Here is a 17,693-nt window from a genome sequence, read left to right as displayed (position 1 = left end):
TTTAACTTGAACCAGGAAAGGGTCTTGGACAGAAGTTTCATACACTAGTTTGACTCAGATCAGTTATGTCTGATACAACATTCAACCAGGTTTATCTTAAACCAGTTTTAGCCATTTTGAAACTGGTTTATGTGCACTGCACTTCTGTTACAGGTTTATGTCAGTTTCTGATCACTTTAACTGGCTTATGTGAAATTTCTGTCCCTTAGCCTTGATGTTTCTCTTCCTATCACTAATGAAAGAGGCAAGTGGGGACAGGGAAGGGGATATCTTACTGCACCAGGAGAGATGAGCCATGGAACGTCAAAGAGAAGGGAAACAGGAAACACACAAATTACAAATCCCATTAAATATCAAATGGAATTTTAGAATTGAATTCTGCAGTTTCTGATCAAGAAATTTCAGTTTCTAATTTTCCCCCCAAAAGCTTACAAATTACCAAAGAAACACTGATGGGAGTTTTTTAGGTTTTTTTCAATTTAGTCCACCTTTTCTGCAGGGAAAAAAACCTCTTGACTACCTCTCCTGTCAAGTCCCATTGAAGCTCACGGGGGGGGAGTGCATTCCACATCTTGCAGAAAGGTAAAGAAATATTGTAGCATGTTCTCCCCCACACTTCACTGGGTTGGAAGCAAAGGTGTGTTGAGTAGGGTTGGGGAAATGAAAGGTAAGACAATGAGTTCTCTTGAGGGTGGAGCTGCCTGTAGAGAGTAAGGTACTTGATGTACAAGCTAAGATTTCACTGAAGTAATTGCTGGATTTTTGCTGGTATGATCTCACCTCATTTAGTTGGAACCCTGGGCTGCTATAACATACTTTAATTATTTGCACTTGAACAGCCCTTAAAACAACTTTCTAAAGGAATCTAAAGGAGCATTTCAGAGGGGCACAGATAAAGGCTCTTGGATTAGACATTTGTATCTGCAATGTAAAAAGCAGAAATTTGTAAACAATACAAAGCACATACCGGCCACAACTAGCCCAAAATGCTCTCTCTCGGGGAAGATGCATCAAGCCACCTCAGACCTTGGACTTGTTTGGTTGCATGATTTCTATACTGTTATTCCCCTGGTGTTTCCCACACTCAACAGTGCTACGTGAGCTGCTTTTTTTCTGTTATTTGCAAGGCCTGTCTCCTGTCTTTGTCATTATTAAACTTGCAGCAAGAACAGGAACCAACTGAAATAAGACAACTGCACACTCAGCTGCTAAGCTTGGAGATAGCTGCTGTACAGAACACAGACTGCGCAAAGAAATATTTACTCCACTGCCACATAGTGTGTTCCATAGTGGATCCAGCAGATTTCAGATGGGGCTCTAGCCATTCCTAATGATACAGCAGTTTTAATTTGTGTAAGTGTTTTCACTCTAGTTTAGGAATGTGCTAATTTAGAGTGAGAACAAACATTCAGGAGACTTGGCTCAGGTATAGGTGGCTTTGTTTCTCATTTTAAGCTGCCTAAACCCGAGTCCAGAGCAACACGTACAAGTGTTTGCATGGGCAGCTGAAAGCAAGTAAGTGGAGCAGGGGGCAGGGGAAGAGGAAAAAGGATGCCTAGTGTCCTGGTTGTGGGGAGGAAAGCAGCTTGGTCAAGGTTGGGCAACGGAGGGGAGTAGTGTAAAAAACTGTAGCTCTGGAGCTGTGAAATGTTGCTGGGCTTTCCCAGCCCTGGGGCTAAGTGGAAGACCCATGCAAGCATTCACTAGGCCAGGTTAATCATTGCTAGATCAAGCTAACCCCATGCCAATCTAAAGTGTGTGTTCATCTGATGCACCCCTGAGCTAGGGACAGAAATCACACATAAATCGGTGTAAGTAATCAGAAACTGGTTCAAATCTGTACCACAAAAGAAGTTCAGTGCATATAAACCACTTCCAAAATGGCCAAAACCAGTCTAAGGTAAACCTGAATGGATATAGTATCAGACTTAACAGATTTAGGTGACATTGGTTTATTGAACTTCTGTCCTAGATCCCTCTCCAGATTCAAGTTAACTCACAGTCCCCCAGCATCCCAGGATGCTTTGCACCTCCCCCGCCTTCTGGCCTGAGCCACTGCAGGCACATGGCTGCATTTCCAAAATCAAACATAAATGTCTTTTCATTTGCTGATTGATTCAATCTAAGCAATTTAAACTAACCTGTGAAGATTGAACCAATTCAACCTTGAGCTTAAGTACTGTCTGTACTTAGCCCTGGGCATTTAGATAGGCCGAAGTTCAGTTCAGAACACATGTATGCAGCCTTTGTGTACTGCTAACCTGAAGATGCAGCACTGCACTTCAAGGAAGTGGTCTTTTATGTTCCCTCCTTTTTGCTGTACAGGCCAAAAAATTTACCAGAAATTCCAACGAAGTAAAGCATGCTTGCTTTCTGGGAAAACTTAGTATAGCGTTGTTATTTCTCTGCAGTGCCCTCCAAGCTGTAACACAGAGAATGCATGCTTCCCAAGTGGCACACAAAACCCCCAGGAACTACCTCTTCATATTTATTGCAGTTGGTTACTGTTTATCATTAGATGTCATAAAAACCAAATTGCCCATCTTCTGCAGAAATGCAAAACTAGCTGTAGTGCGACAATGCCTCTGCAGCTGTTTCAGCTTTTCTATTTGCTGAGTACAAGGAGTAGGTGAGTTCAGTACAGACTGCAATCATGCTGTATTTTGGAAGCAGACATCTCAGTTGGCTAGAGGCGCACACCAATTGCATATCTATATTCTAATATTATGTTACAATCTGGAAACTTACATAAGATGTAAAGGCACAACACCAATGGAAAACTTATTGATGCCTTCTTTCAGGGGTAAAAAACACAGTTTGGTGGTTGTGGTCAGAGACAATCCCAGCAGGGTGTGGGGCCTGGGGCAAAGCAGCCTGCACAGGGATCCCCATCCCCCCCATCCCATGGCATTTTTACACCATAGAGTGAAAGCCCTGGGACACTGGACATGGCGGGATGGGTGGTGGACACAACTTCTGGCCGGAACAGGCAAAGAGCTATTCAACCTGCGGGGCAGGTATATGGGCTAAACTGCAGCCATGGCCTCTCCACCCAGCTCTTCAGGGCCCTGCAAAGTACAGGGCCTAGGGCAGTTGCACCGATTCATACCCCCTAGGGATGGCCCTGGTTGTGGTACTGTGTATTGTTGGATGTATGAAACATGCAATACTATGAAGAATTAAGCATGTTTATTTGTAATACACTGGAGAGGAGAAAGAAAAAAATAATTAATGCAGATTAATTAAAAAGTAATTAAGAAGTTGACTGGTGGTTCATAACAGTATCCTTCCTGGGACAAAAGAGATAAAATTGGTTGAGACAGATGGTCTTGTACTCAAGGTGTAAGACTGGAGCCAAGGATTTCTGGGTTCAATTCTTAGGTCTGCCACAGCCACAAGAATATTCAAAGTCCCATGATGGTAAAGTGGGGAGAAGACAACTTCTTTTACCCCATGCTTTGCCTTCTTTATTTAAACTTGTCTTCTACCATATGTACATCAGATGCCTATTACAGAGGGTCCCTGAGCTCAGTGAGAGCCTTTTACAGAGGTAGCCCCAAACTCAGTGCTTTGGGCTTCCTCTGTAAATAGAAATAGGAAATTTCAATGACTATGAAAAGTTCATTTGTGGAAAGTACAGAAATAGACTTACCCTGGTGTGTTCTCTGGCTCCCATATTTCTACAGCAGTGGTTCTCAACCTTTTTAGACTTAAGGCACACCTTGGAAAATGCCAGCTCTTAGCTTTCATTTGTTTCACTACTTATTACTCAAAAAATAATGGAGCCATTCTTCTGTTGCAAAGAACTCAGAAAAACTATAAGTCAGAATGTTTTTGACACTAGATTTTTAGCTGAAATCTCTGGGTTGATCTTGTGAATCACGTGTCAGTGTTTACACAACTCACAGTGCTAATACCGCGTGACAACCTTAAAAGGATTTTATGGCACCCAGGGTGCTGCAACAGCCTCATTAAGAATCACCACTCTACAGCACAGGTTGCTTTAATAGCCACAGCGTCACATGGGGTTACTGCAAAAACAATGAGACTGGAACCTTGGTTGAGATGTGGGCTGAGGCATACCACTTAAGCCTGATCCATGAGTCAAAGCTACCTGAGCTTTGACTAGACCCGATGATCTTACAAGGTCTCCCCTTTCAGCCCTAATGTCTCTGAAATCTATGAATCCTTATAAGCTTTACAAATGCCATATTCTCAATCACCTTTCACTTCATATTGAACAGCATCAAATAGCAGAACAAGCTGGATTTAGACCAGGCACATCCTGCATTGGCCAAATACTACACGTCACCCAGCATACAGAAGATGGAATCGAGAAAGGGATTGAAACAGGTGCTGTGTTTGTAGACTTATCAGTGGCATATGACAGTTAGCCACTGAAACCTGCTTGTCAAAGTCTATGATATGATGCATAACTACTACCTAGTACAGTTCATCCAATTTCTTTTGGAGAAGAGACATTTTTATGTAGAACTATGCAAGAAATGGAGCCTCTGGAGGTGACATTAAAATGACCTCCCACAGGGTAGTATTCTTCCACCAATCCTTTTTAACATATATACCAATGACCAATGCATACAGAATAATAACAGAGTGTCTTAAACGTTGGTAATCTATGCATTGTGTCTCAAGAGAAGGAACTTCATCACTGTCAAGAACAGACTGACATGTACTGACCAACCTCTCAAATTCCTACAATAAGAACCAGCCTCACACCAGCCCAATCAAGATGCAGGTCACAGCTTTTCACCTCTGCCACAGAGAAGCCAAGCAGAAATTAAATATCATCTGGGATAGAATCCCACTGACTAATCATCCACACCCTTTGTACTTGGCGATTACATTGTACTGAACCTGTTTGGTTAGAGGCATATACTCATATGACTAGGGGCATGCAAGATAGGCCCTATGAGGAGAGATTCCAGGAACTGGGCCTGCTCAGTCTGAGTAAGAGAAGACTGAGAGGCGAGTTGATGGCTGCCTACCAGTATGTCGGGGTGAGCATCAAGTTCTAGGGGAGCAACTCTTCAGGAAGGCACCTCAAGGGAGGACGAGGACCAATGGGCACAAGCTAATAGAGGGTAAATTCAGGCTGGACATAAGAAAAAAAACTTTTGTAAGGGTCTGAATCTAGAAACACACTCCCAGCAGAGGTGGTGCAGTCACCATCCTTGGAGGTGTTCAAGATGAGGCTGGACAGGCACCTTCTTGAGCTTGTCTGAGCCCAACAACTTCCTGCCCATGACAGGGGACTGGACATAATGATCTTGCAGGTCCCTTCCGGTTCTTTGACTCTATGAACTCAAAGCGCATGTAGAGAAGAAGAAAGGGGAAGTAAGCACCCGCAACAAAATACTTTGGAAGTCAGTTATATCGAAGTGGCGAGCAAATCCAGCTGCATTACGAATCACTGCTATTGCCTTGTGTTACTCCACTGAAGAATATGCATATCCAGTATGGGAACAATCAGTTCATGCCAAGAAACTAGACCTAATTCTAAATGATAGCTGTCATGAAATAACACAATGTCTAAAACCAACACCAAAGGATAGCCTGTATTTACTGGCAGGCATTGCACCACCTGATACCATAAGGTAGCAAGCCAAAAGCAAGATCACGGCAGATAGAAGACCCCAGGTATTGACTCTATGGTTACACAGAAGTAACTAAATGGCTTAAAACACAACAGAGTTTATGACTAGTGTTGCATCACTGGACACAATGGCTGACAGGGTGCAACTGAGGTTATGGAAGGAAAGATTATGCACAATCAGGTGTTCTGAAATGGACCTGGAACCATAGGAGGACCTTCCTAGAGGGACTGAATTAGACTGACCAACATGGTGATGCTTGAATTGCCTGCTCACACAAACTGGAAGATCAAAACAAACATGATCATATGGGGCTACTCTAATAACACAAATATATGCAAGTGCAGTGATGTGCAGTCTATGGAGCACCTGTTTGTTTGCCGACTCCTTGGTGAGACCTGTATGCAGGAGGACCTTGCAGCAGCAATGGAAAGAGCCATTGCTTGTGCACAATTATGACAAGGACATGAGAAGAAGCACCAGCAACACAGGTTTCACATGGTTGTGACACCATACAGGGTATCTTTGTGTCATGCTAAACTGATAACCTTGCCTAATTTCCAGGCTCTGGATGCAGTAAGTGGGAGCAAATATGCAGGATATGTTTCCCAGCACCACTCACTTGGGAGTCAGTGTAGCTTGCCTCAACTGTGATGTGCTCTTTCTCTTTGTTTTCTGTAGTTCAGTCCTTTAGAAGTGTTGTTTTTCGAAGTTAAAAAAAACAGCAAACCTAACCTTTTCTTTGTTACTTCTCAGTTTGTTATGACACTCCTCAATTTGTTATGACAGGCTTTGACTTTCCCCTCTAGACACCTAAGGCACAGACATTCGCAGGCATGACAAGAACTTCGATACAGAACCACTTTTAAATAATCAGATCACCACATATTAATAAATTATCTTTTTTGTTTTGCTGGCTTCAAGCTAGCCTAGGCTGGATTAAACTGGGTTAATCAGCACATTCAAAAGCTGGAAGTATTTTATGTGAGCCCAAAGAATGAAGAAATTTCTACCATTGAATGAGAGGAAGAGATTTTGTGCTGTCATTTGCATATAGCACAGAAATAATTGTATTGCCTCTACAGAGGTTTAAAAATTATCCATACTCTTAACCCTTAATAACTTAGTCTAGATAAGCCATGTAGAGAATGTCAGGGATGTACAGTTTAAGCAGTACAAAAATAGCAGAAATTATTTAAATGGGAAGAGCTTAGCAAAGGTAGTACTGTTTTTTTTTGAAAAATCATTTCCTTTTCTTCTCCCTCCATCTCTCACACATGCTATGACAAATCCATTATGACAATATTCATAACTTCAGAACTCAGTGGCACTAGATTACTGCATAAATATTTCCAATAAGCATAATAACAAGTTGTGCATAATTTCCCCTTGTGCATAATTTCCCCCCCCATTTCCGGTTGATTTTCCTTGCCAACAATAATGACCATTATCAACCATGTCTTTCTGGAGTTTTTCTCTATCTACTGCTATTAACTGGGAAACATGGTAGCACTGTTTTCTTCTACTAGAGTGTTCACACTACCTCTCAGCAGTTTAGTCTTCTCTTTGTCCAACTGCAGTTCCTAAACAACAACAGGAAAACAAATGTAATCTCTCTCTCTCTTGCTCTTTATCACAGAACCCTACTTTCTGTACAGTATGTTAACAGCGTTTTGAAGTGAAATGTGTATACATTAAAGCTAAAATATCTCTTGTCACCTTATCATTAATTTTCTAAGAAGCTGAAGAGAAAGGTTCATAACTGTGGAACTTTAAGAATTTTGAACAAAACATTCATCAACATTTTCAAGACCTAGTCCTAAAATTCAATCTCTCCAACTCTGCTTCACTAGTTAAAACAACAGAAGTTTCACCATTTGGTAATGGCAGCATGAGGAAGCTGTTTCAAATTGGAGACCTTGCTTTAACTGTCAGACACTGTAGTATATTTCCTTCCAGAAATCATAAGCTTTGAAATTAGGCTGCTGAACCTGACTACGAGTGCACTGATTGCAGAAGATGAAGAATGAAACTTTAATGGTGCCCCTTCAATCCTCTGAAAAAATCCTCTTGCTCGTTATCATTTGGAGCTATAGAAGAGAGCCTGTAGCCTCAAACTACACAGTAAACTCTGACCAGTCTAGCAGATTGAATACCTGAAGAATAGTTACATGTACTAAAATAAATTCCTGTTCACACCAGATATTTTAGTCAAAATTGATATAACATCTCCTTTAGCTTCTTCAGGGTGCATCTACAAGTGCAGTTAATGCGATGCAATAAACTTTGGGGCAGTTCACACTGGAATCAACTGCTCCCGGGCTCAATGTCTACATATGGCCTGGGAGAGCAGCAATTTGAGCCAGGGTGGAGCAGGCCCCCAGCTGGCTGGGCAACTGGGTGCAATTTATGTCCCCCATCACTGCCTGCACATGCATTTCAGCACTGTAAAGTACTCCTCTGTAAGACAGTACTGTTCCTAACAATACTATCCTATGGCAGAGTTAATTAGTTTACTGAGCCCTTATACCGGCACATATATAGACTGTGATGCTTTACTGTAGAGCTAATTAGTCTGCTGTACAGTATAGCACGTGTAGATGCACCCTTAGGGCACATCCACACGAGCATGGATGTTTGCTTCTACAGGGACAAGTAGTGATGGCGCACTGCTTCTTGTCCCCGGGGAATTATCATGCCACGCACACTTTGGTGTGCAGCAAGTTGCCCCGGGTGGCATAGGGAAGGCTGAGGCCAGCACTGTGCTGGTCCCAGCAGCCTTACCTGGGGTGCTGGGGGCCTCCTGGAGCTGCAGCCATGATGATCCTGCCAGGCAGAGCCTGGCTGGCAGCTGAAGCATGGCTCTGAGCGGCCCGGCTCTGCTTTTTAGCAGTGCAGGCTACCCAAAATATTTTTCTGCATTATTTTTTTGACCCCTGGTTATCCAGAAGGTCAAAAAAAAAAAACCCCATGGAAAAATAAAACAGTGCAGTGCATGCGTGCTTGGGCAGTGTGCTCTTGCAGTGTACAGAACACTGCACTGTGCGGTATGTGGTGCTGCAAATGTGTTTGCAGTGCCACATACAGCACAACTGTGCTCATCTGAACATGCCTTTAGTGTTTAAATTAGACCAGATCAGACAAAGATCCTCTTTGACTCCTTTAAATTTAGACAACCTTGGACCGCTTCCTGCTTGTTGACATACAACTTAGCATCTCCTTGCATCAAACTTTGATTTTGGCCCAGTAGAGTGGTATGCAAGTTGACTCATGATAAGACTTCTCTATAATTACTTAGCCATAGTCCTTTACCACAGAATTCAATGGAAATTTTGGTATTGACTTTAGTTGGATACGGTTGAAGCCCTTCAATTCCTTTATGCTAATTGAGGCTGCTTTACACATTAGTAGCGTGCTGTTTGATGTAAGAGAGTCTATAGCTTGTATAACAGACATTATTGTAGGACTGGAAATCGGTGTGGCAACATTATTTTGGATTCCCTCTGACAGTTTGCAAGCTGATTATTTAGGTATAAATCATGGAGTAACTTCTTTGTAGCCAATGCAGTTTTGGGCAGCCAATGTAGTTTGTCTCTCTACGGGCTGCCATTCTGGTGCCTCACCAGGGACTCGTGCCATACCCACCTCAAAGTTACACTACTGAGATCTCTGTCTCACCTCTGACTTTTTCTAGTCAGTACAGAGCAAGCAGCCATCAAATTTCTCTGGTCAACTCATGAAATCAGTATCAGGTATTCCTGAATGAGGACTATTTACAGAGTTTAGGATTATGCCCTAAAAGCGTTTTATATATCATGCTAAAGTAACTCAGAACTGATGACAACACTCACAACTAGGCTGCCAAGTGAATGTAATGCTTGATTATATCAGCTTAAATAAACGCAGTTTGAGTTAGTATGCTCCCAAAGTATTTTTGTTATTTGTGTTAGCAGGTCTGCGATTTATTACTCCATAAAACATTTTGGTCCATCTCACTGTACACATTTTTAAGGCATGCTTGCCATTTCCAAAAGGACACAGAGACATTGAATGCAACCTAAAAAAAACATAGTTCATTTTGCATTCACTGAACTGGACTATAGAAGAACTGAAAAGGTACTTACGCTCTACAAAGTAAGAGCTGGCATCAATCTTCCAGATAATCTGACCCCGATGAGAACCATTGACCCCACGGTTCTTGTAGTCCAGAAAATTTTCAGACAAGACCTCATCTGCAGACAGGAAAAATTATCTTGTTAGCTGTCTACCAGCACATCATAAGAAGTAAAAAGACAGGCTAAAAATATGTCCTAAACTCAGGGGAATGTACTATATCTGATCAACAGTTTGACACCACATGTGGAAGAATTAGCTTTCAGTTATTTATACTTAGAACAAAAGTATCGATCCTTAAAACTCAAGTTTTGTTTACACATTGTTTAGAATATGCAGTTATATAAAGCTCATAAGAATTCAAACAGTGGACATAATACACATCAATTCTTATCCAATTCAAAAAATAAACAATGAGATGAATGTTGGAGAACGGGAAGTAAAAAAATAATGTTCTTGCATTTCTTAAGTCTCCCAAAGTCTCCCTTGTTTAGACATTTATTTTTCACTTATTCATAACTAATAGCAAATACAAGGTTCCTATCATGAGTTATATCAGAACCAGGTATTCAAAAACTAAGATTCCTCCATAGAAGGATAAATCAACTGATTGTAATTATGGTATGTTATGAGACATAGCAAGCCCCAGACTATGAAACTTATTCTAAAATAACAGTGATGGTCAGTAATCTAAAGCAAGTCACCTAGGGCCCCTCTAGACATTCAGGTAAAGGTGTGATAGGATCTGAGATGTGATCTATGCAATCATGCTATGCCACATGTGTGCGGCAGGTGGTGTGATTGTGGGATCCCACATCAGATCCTACTATGCTTTACTGCCAGTACAGGGGGAGCCTGGCATTGTGATCCTGGACTCCCCCTGCATAAGCAAGTAGCAAGTTCCTGCAGCTGTGAGCCTTGTCAGTTGCAAGGCTCACAGATGGGGTAATGTGTGTGACACCCCTGTGGCAAAGAAGTGGCCACATATTCAATTAATGCCATGATAAGAACAAACTACAATGTTATTTCACATCTTTTATGGAATAACTCTATGACTTATTCCTTGTTTTATTATGCCATTAACTGATTAAATGCGTGGCTGGGTCACAACTTAAGACATAATTAACTGGTTAATCATGTCTTAAATGTAACGTGTAGATGGGGCCCTAACTTAAGAGACTGAACCATGACAGTGATTTGCTTGGGTACAGAGGGCCACATTTGGAACTTGCCAGGACACAGGCCCACAACCCCTAAAACTGCATACAAATCCTACACCAGTTTCATTACTAAAAAATTACATCCCATTACACCATCCTGTTTGCATTGATAGTTTGCATTCAGAGATGACTGACAATAAAACCAACCCTTAATATTCATAATCTTGTCTTGACCAATCATTCATGTTTGTGAATGCATAGGCTGAAGCAATGACTAAGGACAGAACATGTTGATTCTCCAAACCTTGGCTTCATTATTTAAGCTTTAGAATGAAATGGACTTCAGTTTTGTGAACTGTCCAAGAAGTTTTTCATTAGTAGGAGTCAGTGACCACTCTCCTATTAAATAAATTCTTAAATAAATCCGTAGGCCTGTACACGAATCTTCGTACTGTTCCCCATTGCAGAAATTTATCTTCAGCTACAAGGGATTCATAATAAAGTACATTCTTACAAACAAATTTCATTGAGAGGCTCTTACAGTGGAAGGTTCTATGTATGTAGTGACATCCTGCCCCACACAAAGCTATTTTGGTTAGTAGTTATATAAAATGTACAGGAACATAAAACACGGAAACATCTTGGTTTCAAATTCAGAACTTTACATTTTATGGCATTAGTCAAGCTATTTAATTTCCTCTTGACTTGGTCAAATCAGTTGCAAAATTAAGTAAATAAGTAAGATGGAAAAACAGACATTGGGCCCGAGTTGAATTCAAGTAAATATATACTATAAATCAAATTAGGATAAAATATTCTATTATACAAACTTATGTTATTAGTCATCTTGATGTACTGTCAAGATGACATATTCTTAGAAGTGCCACACTGTCAGCTATTCAAGGGCTCAGGCATTACAGAGCTGCTTCACTGGCTTCAGCCTCTCAGGTAAAGCTCTAGGTGGTGAAGTAGGCTGCACATGTCAGACTGGCAAAGCATCACAGAGTCATTCCACAGACATGGATGCATCATTGTGAAAAATAATTCTGTGCCTGCCTCACCAGGTTTAAAAAATGTTCTTTGATAAAGAAGCCTGGACTTCAGAATAATGACATGGTTAATCAATAAAGCTGATCCTCTGGGATATTAATGATCAACTTCCAATCAGATGTGAAGGCTTTTGGACTATCACAAGATCAGGTCCAAAGAACAATTGTTTTCAACAGAAATAAGAAATGGAGGGAAAAGACTGATCTGTATCAGCTGTTTGAATGTAGTGTGCTATACATAGTATTGTTATTTTTATCTATGTTATTTAAATGTATTACAGTATTTCACATATATGGAAATACAAATCGTGTGTGCATATTACATATACTACATAGACACACACCCTACTATATATACTATAATTACACTACACTACACACACACACAGGGGGGAACCAATTACCTTGTTAAACAGTTCTTAAATCAGTGCTCTGAGGGACTGAACTGCTGCAGAATTCGGAGCAAGATTTGTGTCCAGTAACTTGATAAAAGCATATAAGACTCCCACAGGGCCACTAAGCAGTATACACTGGGAGAAAGCAAGAAAGCAGAGGGAAATATGCCAAAGGTTAAGCTGATAAGTGACTTCCTTAAAACAGAAAAGAAACTAAACTTTCACCAAAGAAAAAAGCACTAGACAGATTGGCCAGTGTTATTTATTTCTTTGTTTTTACACAAAAATATTTTCAAGGGAGCAAGATAAGTGGGCATCTGACTCTCTACTCTTTGGTGATATTCTCTTGAGGGATTTAAAAGGGAAATCCTTTTAAGGAGGTCACTAATGATTGCAACGTTTAATTATAAATGCAGGACGATATCGACAATACTTTTTCCCATTGCTGATTTGCTACTTACCAGCAATTATACCATTAGTTTCCAGCGCTGAATGGAAGTGGCAATTTTTTAGTGTACTAATGTCCTGCATCTCTGTGGTTACCCAACAACTGAATGAGTCTTATGGTCTGATTTCTCTCTTTCATTTATACTTACATGTTGGGGTTTTTGTGTTCTGTTTTGTTTTTAGTGTACAATTAGATAGTGAAAAGAATCAGAATACACATACATACAAGCACACACAAATTCTTTTTATTATGGACTGTGCTTTAATACTTCCTTTTGGAAGTACTAAAGCATGGTGCAGTGTGGGCAGTTACTGCGCCATGTGCGAAATGCACAGTTAGATTTTGCTACTACGTTGTCAGAGTGGAACACTATACAGGGGAGTGAGCTGCTAAGGCAATGTAGCTGCTGATCATGTGTAGACCCACGTGATTGCTATGGTGTTGTAGCGTGTCATGCAGCAATGTAGCACATCGTTATATCGCCAAAGTGTGACATGTAGACACACTCTATGTAATTGTATATCACAAAACAAAACACAAAAACCCCAAGCAGTGAGTTATAAATAAAGGAGAGAAATCATGCCAAAATACTTGTTCAGCTGTGGGGAATATATACATTATCTCAACAGAAAAAAAATCACACATGCACGTGTGCACACACATACACTATATTGTTTAAATCATGTACATGATACTCAGACAATCAAAATGTATATCCATCATTCTCTGGGAGTAACAATCCATTTAGTTCCTATTATTTCTCTGTGGCCATTCAAAAATTATATAAAGGTAGTACACCCAAGGGGCACGTTTGCATGAGATACTACATCGCTGTAGCAATGCACTATGGTGACATAGTGGGCACAAATCGTGACACTGCAGCTACACTGCTGTAGTGACGCACTCCCTTTTCATAGCATGTCATGACGGCAATATAGCAGCTAAAAATAACTGTGCACTGCTGGGATGGTGCAGTAAGGGCTGTTACTGCGCCCCATCATTTAGTGCTTCCTTCAGTACTAAAGGAAGTCCCCACAAACACACATACGCTCACACACACAGTGGCAATTTGTTTTAATCATGGGAAAATGTGGATTTGGGGTTTTTTTTAAATCAGAAAATTTGGGATTTTTTTTTTTAATCAGAGAAACCCAGGATCCTTGTTCATAAGTAATAGAGACAGCACTCCTGAAAAAGCTACCGCTTAGATGAAAGACAACAGCCAGCTGACAGAAAACCAGGCTGTTCTTTAGTAAACTAAGGGAAATTTTGACTGAGGTCAACAAGCTGAAAGGTCCCAAGAAAACCATTATGGAAACTTAATTCCTTTAGAAAGTACTAAATGATGCCACAGTAACAACGGCTCTGTAGAGGCACATGTAGACATGCCCAAGGTACGTAGTGCACAGTCTATACTAATATGAGAAAATATGATTTATATAGTTTGCTAATATTACTATCGGTGGGGCTGGTAGCAATGCCTATACTTAAAGCTGCTCCCTACCTTCCTTTAGTAGGCCCTATTTTCAGTTGCTTGTAACTTTTTCAAACTAACCAGGTTGAAATTTTCAGGCTGAATGTTTTCTATGTAACGTGTCAGCATTGAGCTAAGTTCCAGGAGTCTTGCAGGGAAGATCATAGGTGCTCAATTACCTAGCTGTAGCCATACAGAGGTACTGAATTAAGCTTACATAGTCAAATATGAAGCCAGCATTTTAATTTTCAATGTACTTCCCTAGGGTTTTTTTTTCTCAGGGGAAAAATAAAAACAAATGATGTTATGCATAAGTAATAATCTTTGTCCTGATCAGAAATCAGAAGGGCCTGAACCCTGAGCCTTCAGAAGCACAGCAAAGGCATATACTGAAGATCTTTGGTAGTAATGTTACCTGGCAGAAATGGAAAGCTGTTTTCTCAGAGTTGCTGGATCCAGACATTAGTTTCCCCCAACCTGACCCTCCCCAATCCATCACCAGAGGACCAGGAAGCTCCTACTGTATGATGGGATGTGGTACTGATTGTCAATTGATGTTAAAGGACTTTGGAGAAAGCAATCTGTCTGCCTGTCTCTCTTTTCCCTCACAAGAGTCTGGAGAGCCCCTGTCCCATGTGTCTGTAGGGAGGGAACAAACAGATCAGGTGCTGGGGTTTACAGAGAAGAGAGTCTGACCTAGAGGATCAGATGCTCATCTAGAACTACAATTTTCTTATTCTTGGCTTTATGTAAGAGGGGATGGGTGGGGAGAGGGGTACAGAAGGAGGAGAAAATATTACCCAACAGAAGAACTGTAGCTATTGAAATTGCTCAGGAGTCTGAGATATTAGATGATATTCTGGTGACCTGGTTTAGTTGGAAGGTGATGTGGTTCCAGGCATGTCATAAACAGAAGGATACATGCATCATGTACTTGTTCAATTTTATTCACAGATATCACTTCCACCTAACTGAAATTTGTGCATGGCTCAATACATATACACGTTATACCTCCCCCCACCACACCTAAATATAGAGACAATATATATTTTCAAGAGAATGAATATTCGTGTAAAGACAAACAAATTCCACTTTAGCTCTTGACTGAGATGTCTCACAAATAAAGGCAGTAACCTTAAAATATACTGTACACTTTCCCTCCCCGAGGCAAACAGCAAAATGCTGTGACTTACCTCTGTACCACAGGCACAGCGGAGTTGATGCTGTTGCCTTGCATGTATTTCCATCAGATGCCAATAGCTTTTGACTTTTTCCAGTGAAGCATTCTCTTATACTCCTTTTCCCTCTTTTCCCTCACCACTCTCCTTTATTTGAAAATATGCCTTAACCTTTCAGCAGCTTGATGATTAGCTGGGCAATGGCATACTTTACTCTGCTAGGGACATCCTGCTTTGGGCATATCTTACTGAAAGAAGCATCTTAAAACAGTCACCATAAATAAGGCTTTATCACTGTAGCAGATAATAATGAAAATCTGAGGGTGGAAAACTGCCTAATTCAGAAATTAGTTGATTAATTGAACAGAAATTCAATAATAACAGTTTGCACTGTATTTTTCTCCTCAATGATTCCCTAAGCATTTCCTGAGTAATAGAGAGAGCACTACTGAAAAAGCTACCTCTTAGATGAAAGGCAACAGCTGGCTGACAGAAAACCAGGCTGTTCTTTAGTAAACTAAAGGAAATTCTGACCAAGGTCAAGAAGCTGAAAGGTCCCAAGAAAACCATTATAGAAACTTATGCACTGCACGCAATCTATACCTGTGGCTGGCAATTTTTTAGAGCCATAGACAGGAACAACCCGGCTCAGATCTGAGGTGGGCAAGTGCTCTGACTTGTTTACAAGAGCCACCACTGCTTTCCTTTCCTCGTTCCCCAACTGCAGCACAGGCAGAGCTCCTTGTTACCCAGGCCCAGCATGAGCGCAGGCAATGCCCCCCTGCTGCCCAAATAGTGCGCCTGGACTCACATGAGCAAGATCCAGGGACTTTGCAGGCTGTATGTTACCAACCCCTGGTCTATATTAAGCAGTCAAGACTTTGGTATTTGAAATCTTGCCTGGAAATCCAACAGACAGTAAACAGGGAGAAGTAAGGTAGGGCTCAAGCAACAAAGGGAAATTTACAAATGATGGAAAATCATTTCCAGTCAGTTTGATTTCAGCTAAAATGAGAAAATAAGAGAAAACATGGCTGTCTTGCTCAGAAATAGCATCCACTCCCCCTTTCATATGTTCAAAGAATAATGAGCTAAAAACAGACTGGAGAGAGCAGGCTGCATTCCCAATGAAACAGATACCTGAAATTAGAGACAAATTCAGTGGCAAAGAGCTTCTGAACTCAGCACATTGCTTAAGATGCATTAGCTTGACTTATTGTTTAAGGTAAAAGTCTTATTTTACGTAAACTTATAAACCGCTGCATAAAAATAGAAACGTTTTATGCCTTGATTCCTTATAAATTAAAAAATGCTGCACTACTGGAATTACAGCAGGGTTTATGGCATCTATTTGATCAAATTTGCTTTAGTTTGGAATTTAAAAGTACTTCTGGTCAATAGGTTTATCTGACCTAAAATTACCTAGAGTTGGCAGAATGCCCTTGATGATCATTTTCTGTGCAAAATGACCTAGCCCTATGTGATCTGTTTTTCAGTTGTGGAAATCCTTCTGCCCCACAATGTATTAATTACCAATTAAGTAAAATTACATAAGTAATACATGCAGAAAAAAACCTCATTTATTGATTACAAATTAAAATGAGCACAGGAAAAAGCATATAAAACCTATGCAAAAAAATAAAATCTTCTGAATATCAGTATTAATTTTTACTAGTTTTCTATTATTTTGCAAACTGATCAAGAGTCTTAGGATCTTTCCATCCACTTCAGTGAACTGGGCATCAGACTCCAAAAGTTGAACTTTTGCAATATTAATTTGTTTGCAAATTTCTGCTGCCTGTTTATTCATGTTATGCATGAACATAACACTGTTTTGATAGGTAGAGTGCTTGTATAATAGCTATCATGCAGTAATTGTTTCATTTATTTAAAAACACACATTGCATTATAATAAATTTTCCAATCACCACATCTTTGTTGTAGACACAAAAGAACACTGAACATATTCTCTGGCTGAATTACAATTGTGCTGTTTACAATTCACTCCAATCCTCTCAAAGATTATTTTTATGGGAAGTGTTTTCAAGAACTAGGGCTTGATTCTCTAAGATGCTAAGTGCTTTTTCCTCTCATTTGTCACAGATTCAAGTATAGGCTTGACTTTAAGAACATGTATACCTCCATTTCAGTCACGCAAGGCTTGGACCCCTCCCTATACAACAGTGAAAAAGGAAATGGGAAGAGGGTGAGGAAACATAAGAGGGAAGAGGGAAGGAGAAAGGAAAGGTTAAGAGGATTGGAGA

General features: G+C 40.4%; 1 protein-coding gene across 1 annotated transcript in view; it reads right to left on the bottom strand.

Moving 5' to 3' along the window:
- HECW1 (HECT, C2 and WW domain containing E3 ubiquitin protein ligase 1) overlaps positions 1–17,693 on the bottom strand; it is a 298,561-nt gene that overhangs the window by 240,847 nt on the left and 40,021 nt on the right. The window contains exon 3 of the mRNA XM_019539214.1: positions 9,737–9,844. Coding sequence (XP_019394759.1) covers positions 9,737–9,844 — 108 coding nt within the window. The remainder of the gene's footprint in view (positions 1–9,736; positions 9,845–17,693) is intronic.

This window comes from Crocodylus porosus, unplaced genomic scaffold, assembly GCF_001723895.1.
Source record: "Crocodylus porosus isolate Cpor-Errol unplaced genomic scaffold, CroPor_comp1, whole genome shotgun sequence".
Taxonomy (NCBI): Eukaryota; Metazoa; Chordata; order Crocodylia; family Crocodylidae; genus Crocodylus; species Crocodylus porosus.
Note: the sequence above shows the minus strand (reverse complement) of the source record. Positions and strands in the feature narration are given on the sequence as shown.